Source organism: Schistocerca serialis, chromosome 4, assembly GCF_023864345.2.
Source record: "Schistocerca serialis cubense isolate TAMUIC-IGC-003099 chromosome 4, iqSchSeri2.2, whole genome shotgun sequence".
Classification (NCBI taxonomy): domain Eukaryota; kingdom Metazoa; phylum Arthropoda; class Insecta; order Orthoptera; family Acrididae; genus Schistocerca; species Schistocerca serialis.
This window is the reverse complement of record NC_064641.1, coordinates 86,472,272-86,489,700: the sequence shown is the minus strand read 5'-3', so window position 1 is coordinate 86,489,700 and position 17,429 is coordinate 86,472,272. Positions and strand designations below refer to the sequence as shown.

Below are 17,429 nucleotides of genomic sequence, written 5' to 3'. Positions count from 1 at the left end.
TGGCGCAGGTCACGCACGGCGCGGGACTGCCAACGAAATTAAAGCTAGCGCCAAGCGGAGCTCCGCCCCCGCGCCGGCAGTGGGAGTGGTGTAAATAGGAGGAGGAGCGGCCACCCCGTAGCGCTAAGTGGCGGCGGGCCAATGGCGCCGCGCCATTAGCGGCTCATCAGGGGCAGGGCGAGAGGTAATGGGCCAATCGGGGACGAGTAGCGGGACAGGTGGAGGGGGCAGGACGGAGGCGGCGGCGCGGCGGGGCCGTCAGTCGCGGACGGGCGCGCAAAACGAGCAGCACGGCAGCTCCCCGCACAGCGGCGCGTATCGGCGTGGACCCGCAATTCGCCCGGAATCATGCGCCCGCTCTCCAGCTAGTGGTGTGTTCTCGCGACTGATACCGATGGGTGCGTACGTGTTCAGTGCGGCGTGCAGTTGAAGCAGCGTTCTGTACGGTGAACTGGCAGTGTGCGAGCTGTGGACACGGAGCGGCGTAGCATGCGGGAGCGGTGCTGAAGGCCGTACGGAGAGTAGAGCTCGGCCCGAGTCGTCCCGTTCCGCGGCCATGATGCCTCTCGCACCGACGCCAGTGGTGGCCGTGCCGTCCAAGCCCAAGATCGGCTTCAGCATCGACAGCATCGTCGGCGGCGGAACGACGCACCACCAGCAGCAACAGCAGCAGCAGCCGGCGAGCCCGGCCGGCTCGTCGCCCGGCCACGGCGGCGCCGGAGACGGCGGCGGGGGCGGCAGCTCGGCGTCGCCGCCCCCGCGCTTCGGGCGCTCCGCGTCGCCGGCCACGTCGTCGCCGGCGTCGGCGGGCGCGTCGCCCGCACCCTCGCCGCCCGCGCCGCCACCGCAGCTGGTGCGGCCGAGCGCGCTGGCGCCCGCGGGCCTCGAGGGCCTCAAGACGCTGTACCTGGAGCCGCACCTGCACGCCCACGGCCACGGCCACGGCCACGGGCACGGCCACCCGCACGGGCACGCGCCTCCGCCCCCGCACCACCCGCTGGCGCTGGCCGCGGCGCACTTCCAGGCGGCCGGGCTAGCGGCGGCGCTGGCGCACCACGGCCAGCACCACGGCCACCAGCCGGGGCCGCCGCCGCCGCCCCCGCACCTCGCCGCGCCGCACCACCCACCTGCTGTGCCGCCCCGCGACACCTACCCGCTGTACCCCTGGCTGCTGTCCAGGCACGGCCGCATCTTCCCGCACCGCTTCCCCGCAGGTACCGTCCGCCGCAGTGTCGCCTCAACTTGTCTCGTATTACGTAGATAGCCGCCAAGAATGAACATGTGCTTTCCGGATACGAGTGACGTGTATGACACCAGTACAAGTGCGATGTGTTCCTAACACCTGACAGGACGTTTCTGGTTGTGCAGAACCTCTCAGCGCCTTCCAACAGAGCGTGGGACGCCAGCTGTGACTGTATCATTACGTAGTAGGGATGACACCATCGGCTTTGTGTTTGTTTGTAAAATAACTTTATCTGCTGCTAGTCACGATTTTATTTTCATTTCTTTCTTACACGACCCGTTTCAAAGCGTGTTTCTCGTGTACAGGTATTTATCCTATTTGTGTGAATTTTTCCGATGTAAAATTTCCTGGCAGATTAAAACTGTGTGCCGGACCGAGACTCGAACTCGGGACCTTTGCCTTTCGCGGGCAAGTGCTCTACCAACTGAGCTACCCAATCAGTTGGTAGAGCACTTGCCCGCGAAAGGTAAAGGTCCCGAGTTCGAGTCTCGGTCCGTCACACAGTTTCAATCTGCCAGGAAGTTTTATTATCAGCGTACACTCCGCTGTAGAGTGGAAATCTCATTCTCATGTGTCAGATGCTGCACGTTCCTCTTGCCTGGAATATACCGGGTGATCAAAAAGTCAGTATAAAGTTGAAAACTGAATAAATCACGGAATAATGTAGATAGAGACTTACAAATTGACACACATGCTTGGAATGACATGGTGTTTTATCAGAAAAAAAAATACAAACGTTCAAAAAATTCCGACAGATGGCGCTTCATGATCAGAATAGCAATAATTAGCGTAACAAAGTAAGAGAAAGCAAATATGATGTTCTTTACAGGAAATGCTCAATATGTTCACCATCAATCCTCAACAATAGCTGTAATCGAGGAATAATGTGAACAGCACTGTAAAGCATGTCCGGAGTTATGGTGAGACATTGGCGACGGATGTTGTCTTTCAGCGTCCCTAGAGATATCGGTCGATCACGATACACTTGCGACTTCAGGTAACCCCAAAGCCAATAATCGCAAGGACTGAGGTCTGGGGACCTGGGAGGCCAGGCATGAAGAAAGTGGCGGCTGAGCACACGATCATCACCAAACGACCCGCGCAAGAGATCTTTCACGCGTCTAGCAATACTTTTTTTTTTGTTCTAATAAAACCCCATCTCATTCCAAGCATGTGTCTAATTTTACCTCTCTATCTACATTACTCCGTGGTTTATTAAGTTTTCAGATTTACACTGACTTTTTTATCACCCGGTATAAACACACTCAGTTTTGTAATATTAATGATCGATCTCATGTCGTCCGTGTTGGACTGTCGTAAGGAACTGCGCCTGTGTATGACAATAAATGTTCAAATAAAACAATTATCTCCACCAGACAGTCTTCTTGTGTCATCCCAATTTCATCTTCAGGTGGAACAATCATATTATCTTTTTTTTTTTTTGCTAGCTGAATGAAGCCAGTTGTTTGTTGTTTTTTCTTATCTGTTCAAAAGGTTATAACAGGCAAGTGTTTACGTAGTATTGCACTAGGATTATGAATTTTAAACAGTGATAGAGCTACAATCTGTTGCAGAGCACAGGACCCTGCGGTTCGTCATAAATATACATTTTTAACTTAATTAACCGACGACCCACGGGGTTCTCTGCACTGGAATAAATTGTAAGTAACGCTATAACCATTTAAAATTTATAATGCTGATGCCATATTACGCTAATAATGGACCTGTTACGCGTATTTGTACCAAAATGAAACCACAACAAACAACTGGTCGTATCCAGCTAGCAAAAATGTAACATAATATCATTGTTCCACCTAAAGATGAGAGTTTAACTTCTCGAAACGCATATTGGAATGAAATAAAAAGAGTGACAGACGCTGATAATTGTTTTATTTGAACCTTTGATAATCGATCTGGAATAATTTTATCTATGTTTTTCCTGTATTAAGTAAACGTTTCTTCCTCCACATTCACTATTAACTCTACGGAAAGATCGATCACTAATTACGGAATTGGGCATTCTTATACAGCACGGTGACACAAAATTGTAGCACCTCACACATCGAAACTATCACGCATAAATGACATAATATACGAAAACGTTTTTGAAACTGGGACCTACGTCCCTAAGCTTGTTGTGCACGAAATAAATGAAAATAAAATCGGGACTTGCAGCAGAAGGATTTGTTGCTTAAACAAAACCATTGTTTATTTAAATTCGCAGGCATTAATCAACATTTTCTAATGGATAAAATGAAAAAGTCCTCATTTTGTTTGCAGTCGATTTCGGTGTTACATTACACTATCTTCAGACCCCTCTATCATACCATGCCATGTGGCTACTTGGTAATCACCATTGTACTTCTCGTAGACTGTCTATAAAATGAATGTCCGCTATGCTGAACATCAGAAGTAGGAAAGAAAGTTCAGCGTAGTGAACGTCAATTTTTTCTATCTCCTGCTGGAATGACTACCCGGTATTCACATGATCACCTGGTATCATAGAGGGGCCTAAAGATGGTGCATTGTAACACCGAAATCGATTGCGTATAAATTAAGATCTAGAAAATACAGCTGAAGGTATCATCCCTTTTACATAAATTCACTAATAAGTAGTCTGAGTTGATTATTTTCACTTCTGCACTTGTATCGAATCTGAATGGTCGAACGCAACAAACACGCAAACGTGTTGTAGGTTTAGGTACACGGGAGTCTGTAAGTTTTTGGACAGAGTATGACCATGACAATTAGGACCAATCTGTTTTCGTTCAGAAGTTCTTCCATTCGTATTATATATGATGATCGTTGATGACCGAAACTCGAACATTCTCTCTATCCCTCTTTCTCTCTCTCTCTCTCTGTGTATGTGTGATTTGTTTTTTATTTCCGTCTGCAATTACTTCGTCGTGAACGTTACGTTAAACTCTATCTCCTTTTTCTTTCTCTTTCTTACACCACCCTACTGTTCTGCCAAATACAAGCGGGTAACCTCTACTGTACTGGTTTGGCCGTCAGTTGTAACGGGAAGGAAAGTACCGCATACAATCGTTAATAATATGCCATTCCGTCTAGATAAGCGCTTCGGCCTGTTACTGTGTTATCTGAGGTATAAATCAGTTGTTTTCCCGCATTCTATAATTTTTGTACAAGTAATACATTACACTGATATACATACAATGGATCGTGATTGGACGCGTGCCCTGTAATTAATATCATTCTTATACCAGAGGGTGGTCTATTGTTTGACTTAGACAGGCATTTTTAATAAAGTGACATACAGCTATTCTCCAACATTAAGGTTTTTCAAAAACGTAATTTTTCACGTACATTGTTTTTTTGCGACAACTACATCTAACGCATTATAAGAATGATTTACGTAGAGTGAGTTTAAATAGTAATGATCGATTACAAAAAAACGAGCTATCGTGTGTGCATGATTAATTACTTATCTTTTCCCCTTCTTTTATCACGGTAGAACCTAGAAACCGTTCCAATGTCATTATTCATTGTCTAATTATACATCTACGTAGTAGAAAAGAATTTTCCTAGCTTCGCTTACGTGATTTCTGTACGGTTACATTGTCCAGATATCCTGGAGTTGCCCGTGGTGTTATCGCACGTGAACTTGGATAACCTGTACTGTTTTATATCGTTTATCGAATTTCTTTAGATACTACAGAAGAACATGCTACTTTAGAAAACGCGATTTCCGCACGAAAGTGTAGCACAATTACATTTAGTGTATGGTAAGAATGTACATCGAGGTTCCGTAGTGATGTCCGAGTATTGACTTTTGTCTTGTATAAAATAGTTGCGCACAAGTGTGTCCGTGTATGTTGGATTATGTTGATAATTTTTTTTTTCTTTCATATGAAGGAGTCTTTATCTTCAGCCGTGTTTGCAGCTGATAATACTCAGTATAACGATGTTTAAATTGCCGTATTTCTGAATTTTCGGCTTATCTACGCCTCCAAAGCGTGTTTAACAACTCATTGCTTTCATTTGCTACTCAGGTGACATATGCGATGTTGTTTTAACCTTTACACGTTTCGCGTTATAAGTCTAAAATTATCAGAATTGTTTTTCTACAAATGTATACATTTTTGTCACTGGCATACTGACTGATCTTCTATTACACAAACAGGTCGTATTTTCCTAAAGCATAACAAGACAATATAAACATTACTGTCATACAAAGAAACAGCTGCGCTATGTTAAAGGAAGTATGCCAAACATACATCTTCACGTTACACGGTATAAAAGCGTACATGACTAGAAACTTGTCTAGCGTTAAAGTATTTTGGATAACATACGATAACATTAACCAAGCGAATCCTTTACTGATCGTAAAATAACTAGTTGAAATTATTAAAAATGTTCATCGCAGTGTTGGGTAGGAGTGTGAGATGTGGACTAGAAGCTACTAGGAATTGAGAATGTAGACAGATGTTTGACCACTGAATCAAAATAAATTTGTCATTACTGGCTTTTCTTATACGAGTGACTTTAACGATTACTTCGGGATGATATTTTTACTAGAATAGTTCAAGTTCTATCCATATTTTGCCATTTACGACCAGTGTGTATTACGAAGAAAATTGTTGACTTATTGGAACTCTTATATACCTCCCACTTAAGTTTTAATTGGGAGACTCATAATACAGAATATTTGTGACTCTCAGTAGTTTCAGTGTCTTGTATAAAATAGTTACGGACAAGTGTGTCCGTGTACGTTTGATTATGTTGATAGTTTTTTTTTCTTTCATATGAAGGAGTCTTTATCTTCTGCCGTCTTTGCAGCTGCTAATACTCAGTATAATAATGTTTAAATTGCCGTATTTCTGAATACATCACACAAATACAAGAGCGCCTGACAGGTCCGCTGTGTTCATGCGGGGGGTCTCAGAACTGTTATTTACACTTTGAGCTTTGGGTCTCAGGCTAAATATTGTTTCTAACTTTTCCTGCTACGACACTGCTTGCGCATTCTCTTTAGTTACTTTAATACTGTCAGTCAATATAGTAAGTTACTTTAATACTGTCAGCCAATATAGTAAGTCGCTTGATACAAGCCAAGGTTCGAAGCTTCATATTGCTCGACGACAAGTGAACAGTGAAACATAGTGTTGTAGAGATGCATTTTTCGGCCTAGTCGTGCATAAAGAATTTAAGCGTTCGAATATTTCTTTTTATCCGCACAGAATTTCTTCATGCTGCTGTTCACTACCTCTATCACTACAGAATTTTACAGTCATAACGTTTATTTAAAGGAAGTAACTATTTTGGAGGATGATTTAGCTTGCCAATAGCTTGACTGTTGAACCTCTCCAGTCTTGAATATTAACAGCGATTTTTTTTTTTTTTAGAAAAGTTTATTACACTGGAATATCCTTTATCTCAGGTCACATTTCTCTAAACGTCTACAATGCGATGTAAATGTATTTTCATTTTATCTTGTTGTTGATAAATCACTTCAAGTTTCCTTATCGCGCTCAAGGCGTTGTTAATTGTTGCGTCGTGACATACAGCCGGAAGACGTATGTATTTTGACTTCTTAAGAAAGAGAACAGATAAAATTTCTTAGGAAAGTGTGGAACTAATAAATTTATGTCCATTGCCAGAAAAGCAAAGATCTTTAGAGATAATGATATTGTGGACCCATGCGTTTTTTGGTCACACAGTGCTGAGCTTGGTGATAATTATGGGTTATTGAAAGAAGCTGCGCGCTCCGTTATGTTGATCGAAGATTGGTTGTCAATGTCAGATGATATAAGGCGTCAGGATTTCAGCAGCGTTAGGCTGTTAACCATGTAAATTAAGCACTTGTTGTCAAGGCGTAGCCAGTTGTCCTAAGTGCAGTTCCTGTCCACGCCAAGATAACGACGACCGCCAATAGACTGCCAATGTACCTGTAAGTTATTAAAGCCGGGAGAGTGTTTTGGGAAAACAGTTTTAGGCGACATTAATTTTAGCCAACCAAACGCAAAACAACATCTCGGAATTTCGTACAAGAAAATCATTTGTGTATTACCATCGATGAGTAGATAGCTCTCGATAATTTGTCTGCATTCTAAGCTGTTAGTCATTTTGTGTGTATGCGAAAATGAAGATATTATAATCTCCTCATAATAACTCACACTTTCCGCTGATTTCTTTAATCAGGAATGTACTCCACAATTGGAAGGAATCAGTGTACAATTAAACAAGGTAGAGTCTGTTAATGTAGAATCTGCTGTTCCAATAATTCTGCTCTCGCCTAGTCATTCACAATTTTAAGTAAATTTTACATCTACTACTGTGCGGTTCTTCTCGTTTTTTGAAGAAACAATTAGTGATCTACTTGTAAAAATCCCGACAGTACTTTCTCATAGATAAGAAACGACCGTAAACTTTTATCTGCTAATATACATGTAATGAGAAATGAAATTATCGTGTGACATTGATGACCGGGAGGCCCCATTCGGGGCAGTTTGGCCTCCGAGTTGCAAGGCTTATTTTAGCCGACGCCACGTTGAGCGACTTGCATGCCGATGATGATGAAATTATATTGAGGACAACACAACACACAGTCCGTCTTGAGCGGAGAAAGTCTCCAACCCGGCTGGGAATCCAACCCGGGCCCCCTGTATGGTAGGCAAACACGTTCCCATTCAGCTAAGCAGGCGGACCATGTAATGAGAACTCAGCATTGATGATGAAACGGATAACTTCATTCATTGGATAGTTGTTTGTCGTTTCGCATTTCTTCACGGTACGCGGTGATTTGCGAACACATTCACGCCAAGTGACGTATTGAATTACTCGGTTCACTGCAAGTACGTGGTATATTTTATTCATGATGATGCTAGCCGTTAAGATGTGCTACTTGTAAGTAAAACACTCCGTGACAATAAATTTCCAGTGGCGTTCATCCTATTTTACTGCCATCTAAACCAATTTAGTATTTCTCCTATATTTTCTGACGTTCGCAAGCTGCTGATCAGTATAAAGGAGTTAATGTTGATATAAAAAAGTTCATTGCAACTTTATTTTTTAACACAGCGTAAGTGGTACATCTGTTTATTCTTCCTAGAAATCAAATATTAATACAAGAAAAAGTGTACGAACTTCCTGAAGATTTGCATGTGTTGTTTGCTTTTCTTAGAACGAAAACGGTAGCTGTAATGCTACGCTCTCATCTACATAGTTATTATGTCGCACATCTATTTAAAACATTGAACTAAATATCATAGGTGTTTCGTCTTGATGAAAATTGTTTCCTATTTGTATTGTACTAGAATCTACTTAAATATATTTTCTAAACTAACATTATCGTGCCGTTTGTGAGGGTAATTCCATTTCCCCGAAAAACACTACAATAAACAATTATAAGGTCGTCGACATTTTAGTACAGAAAAAGGTAAGCACAACGAAAACATGTCGCAAAGGAGAAATTCCAGTATTGCTGCAAAGACCCTATCGTAGACTGTTTGCTTGAGGCACTTGTTCACAGAAAAATCTCTTTAAACGTTTAGTTTTCTGGAACTTACTCTCCATCCTTGGTCCGTCGCTATGTAACTACAATTCTAATTTCAATTTCGTAGGAAAAATAGTTGACATTTGTTGTAGAACTCGAACTGAAGAGCAATAAACAGTGAGATACATCCCACAGAAGAAAAATTTTTTTAAATTGAGTATTTCAGCGAAAACAATTATTTTGTTCAGTTCTTGTACTCTTAAGAGGGGAGTTACACAGTTATTAATACTTCGTCGCAAACATTCACAGACAATAGGTGTTCCAACAGGCCCATTGTCCGGCAAGCGCATTTTGAAACTTTTGTGAATGTAGATAAGCGTCTTCTAAGTGTCTTCATCGATCAGTGTAATTATGATGTCAGGATATGGTTTACATCGGCGATGTTGAATGGCGTTTTGTCGGAAAATAAAATGCTAATTGCGGGGAGTTATTTATTTCCCTAAGCTGGAGACACGCAATTAGAAGTCATGTAATCCTCATTAACATAAGCTATTTGCGTTCCACGATAAATTTCAAGTTTCTCTGAAACCAGCGTCAGCCTGTTGCTGTAGAGGGTCGTTATTAGTAATCAAAGAGTATCAAGATCTGTTGGTTTGTAGACAAATAGTTAGTAATTAGTAGTTTCACATTTTTTACCCTTGACAAAAAAGTTTCTGACGTCCATCGCAAGGAAACAGTAAACACATTGTTCACACAGATGCTACTGTCAACAAATACAGCTTCCATTGTCATCCGATCAATTTATTTCAACGATTCATATGGATTGATCTAGCGCGCCATGAAGATGTACACAAAAAATAATGGATGTTATTTACCTACGCACAGGAATAATTCATTGAATTAAACCGGTAATGATTAATTACTATCGATTCCTTATCGTAAAAGCAACTAACGATATTCTCCGTTAATGACTGCAGACGAATAGTTGGAAAATATGACCTAGTCGTAACTAACGACATTAAGTCGAAAAGAAAATGCATATCTCAGTAGACTGTAGTATTATTAATGTAAAGAAGTTATAACAGTGTGTAATTACGCTCGTATTGTTAAAATTCATGCGATACTACGTTCTTATTACATGTTTCTGTGTTTACTGTGTGATCACAACCGCTTAAGTAAGCGACATAATTAATAAGTGAATAATATTTCAAGGTACTTTTCTCTGAAGCTGGGATAAAGAACATGCGATTCAAATTCGAGACTTGATTTTACAACGGAAAACGCTTATGACTGATAATCGTCTTCACATATAAATATTCGCAGAACATTTCCCCGCGATTTCCTGTTCTTTGTTGTTTATTTTGCTATTGCTTAGATATCCTCAAATCCACGATATCTACTTCTACCTCCGTTTCTTTTTCTATCTATGTTTCTTCCAACGGCAACGTTCTGCAAACAATTTTTCTTTAGAGTATGTCCCTCCTAGTCTACTTCCATCTTTATTCTCCAGGAGAATTAGTGTCCTTCACCCTTTCAAACACTTCATCATTCCTTGCCGTTTCCACCCATTTATTATTCCCGTTATTCTGCGATGCCACTTGTCAAGGCTTTCCACATCTTCCCCCTCTTTTGTCCCTGTTGTCAAAATTTCTGAATCGCCACACCAAAGAAAGAATTTCACAATCTCTTTCTCAGATAAATTTCCGCTGTTCTTTTTGTCAGTAATTTTGTATTTTACTCAAGGCTCCCTTTCCATATGCTACCGATTTTCATAACTTTTTGGTACATCTTCCATTTTTATTTCGTTCTCACATTGTTCCAAACAAATATGGCAGCTTTACGTTATAATACCACCTATTTAGTGAGAAAGAACAGCCTGAAGCAAAATTTACATCACGTCCCATAAATTTCTTCGGCCGTTTGTCACATTTATTTAAATGGCTCATTAACTGACAGTTGCTTATTTTTGTCTTACAGCCGATCTAATTTAGTATCTGCCACTTTTAAATTCTTACCTTTTCTTCTAGCTTGCGGTTAGAAAGTAGACACAGTCTTAGACTGTTCCTAGTGCACTCTCGGATCATGTTTCTTATATAATAGTTTCATACAGCTCGCAAAAATGAAAATAAATGTGGATCCGGATTGACTCAATTCAGATAGATGAAGACATTTGCGGCAAAGTTACACAGTTTTGTTGTTATGCAGTGTAGGAACGTTTATCAACTTAGCGTTTTAAATTAATTACGGAGATAGCGAGGAAATTGAAACATGACTATTCAAACATTTTTGTTTAGTACACAATCGACGCGCCAACTGTCATTGTCAAACGGGAAACGATCAATATTTCTCTTAACTTACCTGGCTCCCTGTTCAATAACTTCCTACAGATTTCGTGTGCTTTCCTGTAAGTGATCTGAGATACTTTTGTTATATTTCTTAATGTCCTGTTTGCTCAGTCTTTCACATTCACATATTAAGTAGTAACGCTACACGTGGAGGACGAAGAAGTATTCTTTCACTTTAAATTCAGTCAATTCGAATACGTAATTCCGTCTTCTCAGCATAACAGTTATTCCAAGCGCCAGAATTTCTTCGGCGTCTTAAAGACCACATTTCACTGAAATCTCCTCTCAAGTGTTACAGTTAATTTTTCTCCTCGTCTGTCTTCAATGTCTTGAACTGTTATTGTTTTCTTAACATATAAGCAATACATTTCCGCTCTTTGATGGTGGTTTTCGGTCGTTCCCGAGACTCAGAATCTAAGTATAAAGAACTGTGAAGTGAAATTATATTTCTAGAGAGTCTTTGAAATTAACCCTGTGGACATAGGCTTGCGCTGAAGAATTTAACACATCCCCACAGATTATAATTAGTATCATAAATATTTGAACGGAAATCTAATACGACGTATCTATGACTGAAGAGAATTGTAGAATATAAAGATGAAAACTGATCAGTGTAGAGCAGGGGTGGAATACCTTTTTAACCCACAACCCACTTTTGTATTTCTTTTCATAGTAAAATTTTATAGCTGTCCGCTGGATCCATAGTAATGGCGGTTCATGAAGTAGGGAAGTAACTTTATAAAAATTATAAAGCAGAATTACAGTAATTTAAAGCGTATAATAACGGTTACCTATCAAATATTTTTTGCCAAATTTGTAAGAAAACCAAATGAAACTGTTGCGGCAGGGACCAGTTTGACTACCATAGGTGCAGAGTATGTCATACAAATGATATTAATATTAAACTCTCGTAACTGCTTCTATGACAGAGCCTCAGCAACCTCCAGCCCCTAAAAACTTGAACAGTATTACCAACTAGATGACTTTGATGCCTCTTATCCTACTGGGCTGTTATTACAAGAAACACCTATTCGTTATTTGGTTGTCAGCTATATTCCAACACATTTCATTTTTTATCTTATGACGTCGCCCTAAAGAAGCAAGCCAAATAACTACTTTCTATATGATTACGTTGTTGATGATATAATGAGATGTGATAGCTAGGCTAATAACTTTTTACTTAATTTCCATATCTATATTCCACCAACGTGTTCGCTGTTGGTTCATCGTATAGATGGAAGGAGAAATACATCAATCTTTTCGCTCAACGTGTTGACTGCTCTTTTCCTCTATAACTGTCTGTACCATTTAGCCTGAAATCGATACATAAATTATCTTGTCTGTTTTCTATATCCTCGGTGGTAATTCTCCGTAGGATTGTGGTTCATCATATAACTGTACTGTGCAGCAGATGTGATGCTGTGCATCGCAATGTGACTGGGGGTCAAATACGACAGTATGAAAAACACGCTGCGCGGTTGTCCTCGGTGCAGAAAACCAAAAATTATTATCTGTCTGTGGCCAACGATTCGAGGCTGGTCTCTTACGCAGAAACAATTTTGCTAATACCCCAAAAGTGGACTGTGTTGTTACTCGTTGATCTTCTGTTAACTTCTTCCGAAACGACTCATAAATACTATAATTATTGATAAGAGCTAGAGTCCCCTGTGATCATTCACTTCTCTGTTTTTTGTCACCGTTCATCAAATTTGCTCAGCCATTTAACACTTCCCAACTGTCAGTTAATCTATCTGTTTACTGAACTAAGTGTTTTCTGTTCGTGTTGTATCGTAATGACAAAGATAATAATAGGTATGCTGATTCACACAGACCTGCAATGAGAGTATTTGGCAAAACGAAAATAGATTTCATGTTGTCTCGAAGTAAGTGACTGCGCTTTCCTGTGGAAATGGTATTTGCAATAAATTACAACATCGTTCTTTTTAACTGTGTGTTAGCCATATTCTTGTGATTCTTGCTAATGTCAAACATGCAGTTTTTTCGGATGTAATTGTTAAGTTCATTAGTAAAATAGAAGTTGCTAATGGTAACATAATAACGTGCTTATAACCATTATTTTCGGGGTGGAAAAAGTGTAAATACTGTGAGAAAGGTACGAACGCAACGAGAATTGAGCAGTCCGTGATTTTTTTCCGACCGTTTCGAATATGGAAATTGTTAGTCATCGACCCTTGGGAGTAGAGGTCATTAGTAGCTGAAGTCTCGCGGGGTCGGATGAAGTTGTGTTCCTTGATCAGCTAATGCGGGTTCCTTCCGGAGGTAATTTATTTGAAGCAGAACGAGCGTAATGGAACAGGTATAGAATTACTTGGTTAACAGTCCGTGTCTCGACGAAGCTGCCTCTCTATATCGCGCGTTTAATTCACTGAATGGTTTGCAGCTGAAAGTACTCAGAATTGAAAGTTTGATTATATGATTTTTATTTTTTTTATCTCATATATTTTCTCTTCAGCGTGAAGTATTTTTAGAGTTGTCACTGTAGACTCTGGTCGTGGACATCTGATAATAAAAATGTGGAAGATTCTCACAGCAATAGTTTATTGTTTTATGAACGTAGCGTGTCCGAGATGATATTAGACTTTTGCTACGTGACCTATAACGTTTGAAATGAGTAAAGTGACATGTTTAAGTTGTTTGAATAGTAACATGGCAATTGACTGAGAGTTTTCCTGTGTGACAATCACGTCCAGCACTAATAGATTTTTACTGTGAGATCACAATGAGAAATCAGAGCGGATGTGACTACGATGTAGCTTTAGGTACTGCAACTCAGTAACAAGAAGACATGCGGGTAGAAATTTAAAAGCTCTGCGAAAGCGAAACCTTTTTTTTCTACACGCAGTATTGCTGTGTGACGTTTCTCTGAAAGGAGCAGGTTGTGCCCCTACAGAATCAAGAAAACGCTTTTTCTTCATAACCCTGACTGACTGACCACATTGATATGATTTTGGGATTTAGTATCCCCTTAGAAACGACATATTTAGGGATGATGTATTGTACCAGCTTAGTTGCTTTGGAGACGATTTAGGGTAAGAAATCTGGTGGAAATCACATTTAATTTTATTTTTCGCGCACAATGCATTTCGAAGTCTGTGACTTCCTGATCAGTAGCAGGTTGGTGGGATTAGGCACTTGTTCTGCGAAAGAAAAATTTTGTTGTCTCTCGGTGACCTGTTACAAGATGTTAGAGACGAGATATGAATGGATTATTAACAACTCGCTGTGATACAGATGGATAGGTCTTATGCACCTTTTTTAGTTGTAGCACTGTTTCCTCATTCACAAGTACAATACACCAGTTGTTTACTATTTAGAAGAAAACATGAGAGGTAACCGTAAGAGCTATTGTCTCTGTCGGCAAAGGGAGAGTAAAGAAAAGCAAAAACCGGATGAGCACTACAACATTTTAAACTAGTTGCTTCCAATTATGAATACAAAATTTTATATTTGTGACACATGCATATTTGGCTTATGCGTTTTCTTCTTATTGCGACAGTAAAGCCCGGTAAGGATGCTCAAACCCTTTCTGTGACATCTAAAACCGGTTTATTGTGCTGCTGTTGCTTTCTAAACCTAATAAAATTTAATTATTCTTTATTTGCCTTACGGTGCCACTCGACGAGATGCTAGCCATTTCGCTTCCAGACGAGGAGAGAAATTTTCAGCACCGGAATATACTCGTCAAATGGAGAAGAGGTGACAGCGTACATTCTTTCAATATTAACAACACGAAAGCAACACTAAGTCTTGTAACCATTTTCCAGTCATCCTCCATCAAACAACACATATAACTTATAAATCTCCTGAAGGGACACAAATGTGCTCGAGTAAAGAAACTACCTTCAGCCAGTGAAACTGGGCGTATTACTCGTCCTACACCCTTCAGCATAGACTTTTGTTGGCGTAAATCTCCTCCTTGTTTTCGTTTGAGGTTTCTGCATAATGTTTGCATGAATACGTTCTGCGGTTGTTTTTATCTTCACAGTTCTCTAAGGTATGGCTTCAGGTTAATATAACTAAGAACGATATTTCGGCAGTTGTGAACCAAATACTTATTGAAGAAATACCACAAACAAATAATAGTATTTTAATTAGTGAAGAATAATTTATTAGACGTTGTTTGTATCACTCATCTGTTGCTATCACTGGACTTCAGGATGTAGGTACTATGGATGGTGTAGACCTGGGTAATGATGTTTTTGTTTGATACAGCGTAGCGACTCGAATTCTTTGTTTGTATGGTAATAATCGAGATCTGTTTGACGATATTTATAAACAACAGTCTTTTGTTTTTTTTTATAATTTTAAAATACGTGTAATTAAGAAATTTACCGCCCAAAAATTAAACAGTTAAATAAATAATAAGTGTTTCTTGTGCATAAAAGTGACAGAGATTAAAGTAACGGAAAGAAATTGGTATCATTTTTCGAATCTCATTTCTTCACAGAAATCCATGTATTACACTATGCACTGTTTTTTTCCGTAGAACTTCGTAGCAAGGCAGAAATATTAACGTAAAGCAACTACTTGAAGTGATTTCCACGAAGATAGGGTAATTAAATAATGGTAATAGCTTGAGGTATATTGAAGGCCAGTCGTAAACGGATAGCGCAGCCTTGTAGCTGAAACGGTGGCCGATAAAGTTCATCTAACTTTCTGATCAGTAAAAGGACACATTCCGTAACCGTTTCGCTCTCATTTTTATCAACCTTCATAGAATTAAAATTATTCATAAAGTAGCGGACTAGCTGGGAAAAATGTAATGAGTTGACGTTGTGACCGCTGTTAGAACAAAGTGTTGGATTTTCCGGGAAGAATCTACGACGGTCGGTGGGTGACAACCAGCGCCGGCAGCTCAACAGGCGGAGACTTACGGCGGGCAGAGATTCGTAGAAAGAGAAATCGGCAGCGCTTAGAGGGCATTCTGCTGCTCGGGCCGTGCGAGAGAGTGAAACGCGTCAGCTGGTGTTGTTAGGGAAACTGACCGGCACCCACTAATGTCGGGAGGTGTCGCTGATAAGAGATTACAGCAAATGTCCCGCTTTGGAGATAAGCGTCATCCCAGCCCGTGAAACCTTGGAGCGGGTAGCCTTCCAAATTAAAATTCCTATAACGTAATCTGTGACATCAGTGAATTAAAATATTTGAGTTGGGTGGAGACTAGGCATGCTTTCCGCTACTGAAGCATCTTAATAACGCTTCACGGCACGGCGACAGTGCGCGTGGGTAACAACACCTTGTAGTAGACTGATAACTTTGAACGCCTTTCAGAGCGGTTACTTTCCTACCGTTACTCGGTTCTACAGGAGCGTACCTCGTAAAGATCGTCATTAGGTTAGCTAGAATCTATTAGATATCGAACTCAAACTTAACTTCGTTCTGTATTCATATGACTACGTAATTCGATGTCATGGTTGTGGATATTGCACCTACAAATTTGATAATGACGGTGAAATAAGAAAATGGAAACGTGAGCACGGATAAATGAGCTGTAACGCATGGTCTGCTCAGAGTAATTCTTCGAAAGCTTTCCATAAGCAGCAATCTTCTGTGATTAGTTCTGTGACCGTACAACTACGAATTCCCGCTCCATTATTCCGAAATCTGTCTGTAGTCTAAGACGGAAGATGCAGATATAACGAAAGTCACATCAGACATATATATCGCAGAAAATATTTAATTCGTGTATAAAATTGTGTACTTAAGAACGGACAGTAATGAGCATTGCTGGCTACCAGTAAAATGCAACAACTACCGCACCGTCATGAAATAAGAACGGGAACTAGATCGTGATTAATATTGTTCCACAATTATCACAATAAAGTGTTGGAAAATCAAAAGTAAAAAGTATTATTTTGCTCGTTTTCAATCAAAGTTATTTTGTTTTATCACAATAAGTGGAAAATCGTATGCTTAAAACGTTACTTTTATTTCATTCAGATTATTATTTTATTTTATTTACTTATTTAACTTATTTATTTGTATCCATGTCTTAGCGTATGCATAAAGAGAATGTGAAAGGAAGTCGAAGAGTGAAGTGAGGATAGAGCTCCTTAGTTTCGTAAAATTATAGATGGAAGAACTTAATGGCCTGAACAACGTAAACATTTTATTATATTCAAAGTGACGTTCACCTTGCACCAGAGCTATGGCTCGCAGATTGAAAGAAGGCACCAAACTGCTAATAAGACCGTGCTTCGGAAAAACATTGAGGTGCAAGTCGACCCTAATGCCGATGGCCGCTTTAGTGACGCCAAAACAGCGCGGTCTGCGTTACGATAATTTATTAAAATGAGTTACCTGTTGTGGCTGTGTGGTCAACGTGATAATTTCAGTACATTGTCATTCTAGTTTTTTGTCGATT

The 17,429-nt window shown here is 40.2% G+C and overlaps 1 protein-coding gene across 1 annotated transcript in view; it reads left to right on the top strand.

Annotated features, from left to right (window-relative positions):
* Window positions 1-271: 271 nt before the first annotated feature.
* Window positions 272-17,429, top strand: part of LOC126474260 (homeobox protein EMX1-like) — a 342,331-nt gene continuing 325,173 nt past the window's right edge. The window contains exon 1 of the mRNA XM_050101724.1: window positions 272-1,214. Coding sequence (XP_049957681.1) covers window positions 557-1,214 — 658 coding nt within the window. The 5' untranslated portion in view covers window positions 272-556. The remainder of the gene's footprint in view (window positions 1,215-17,429) is intronic.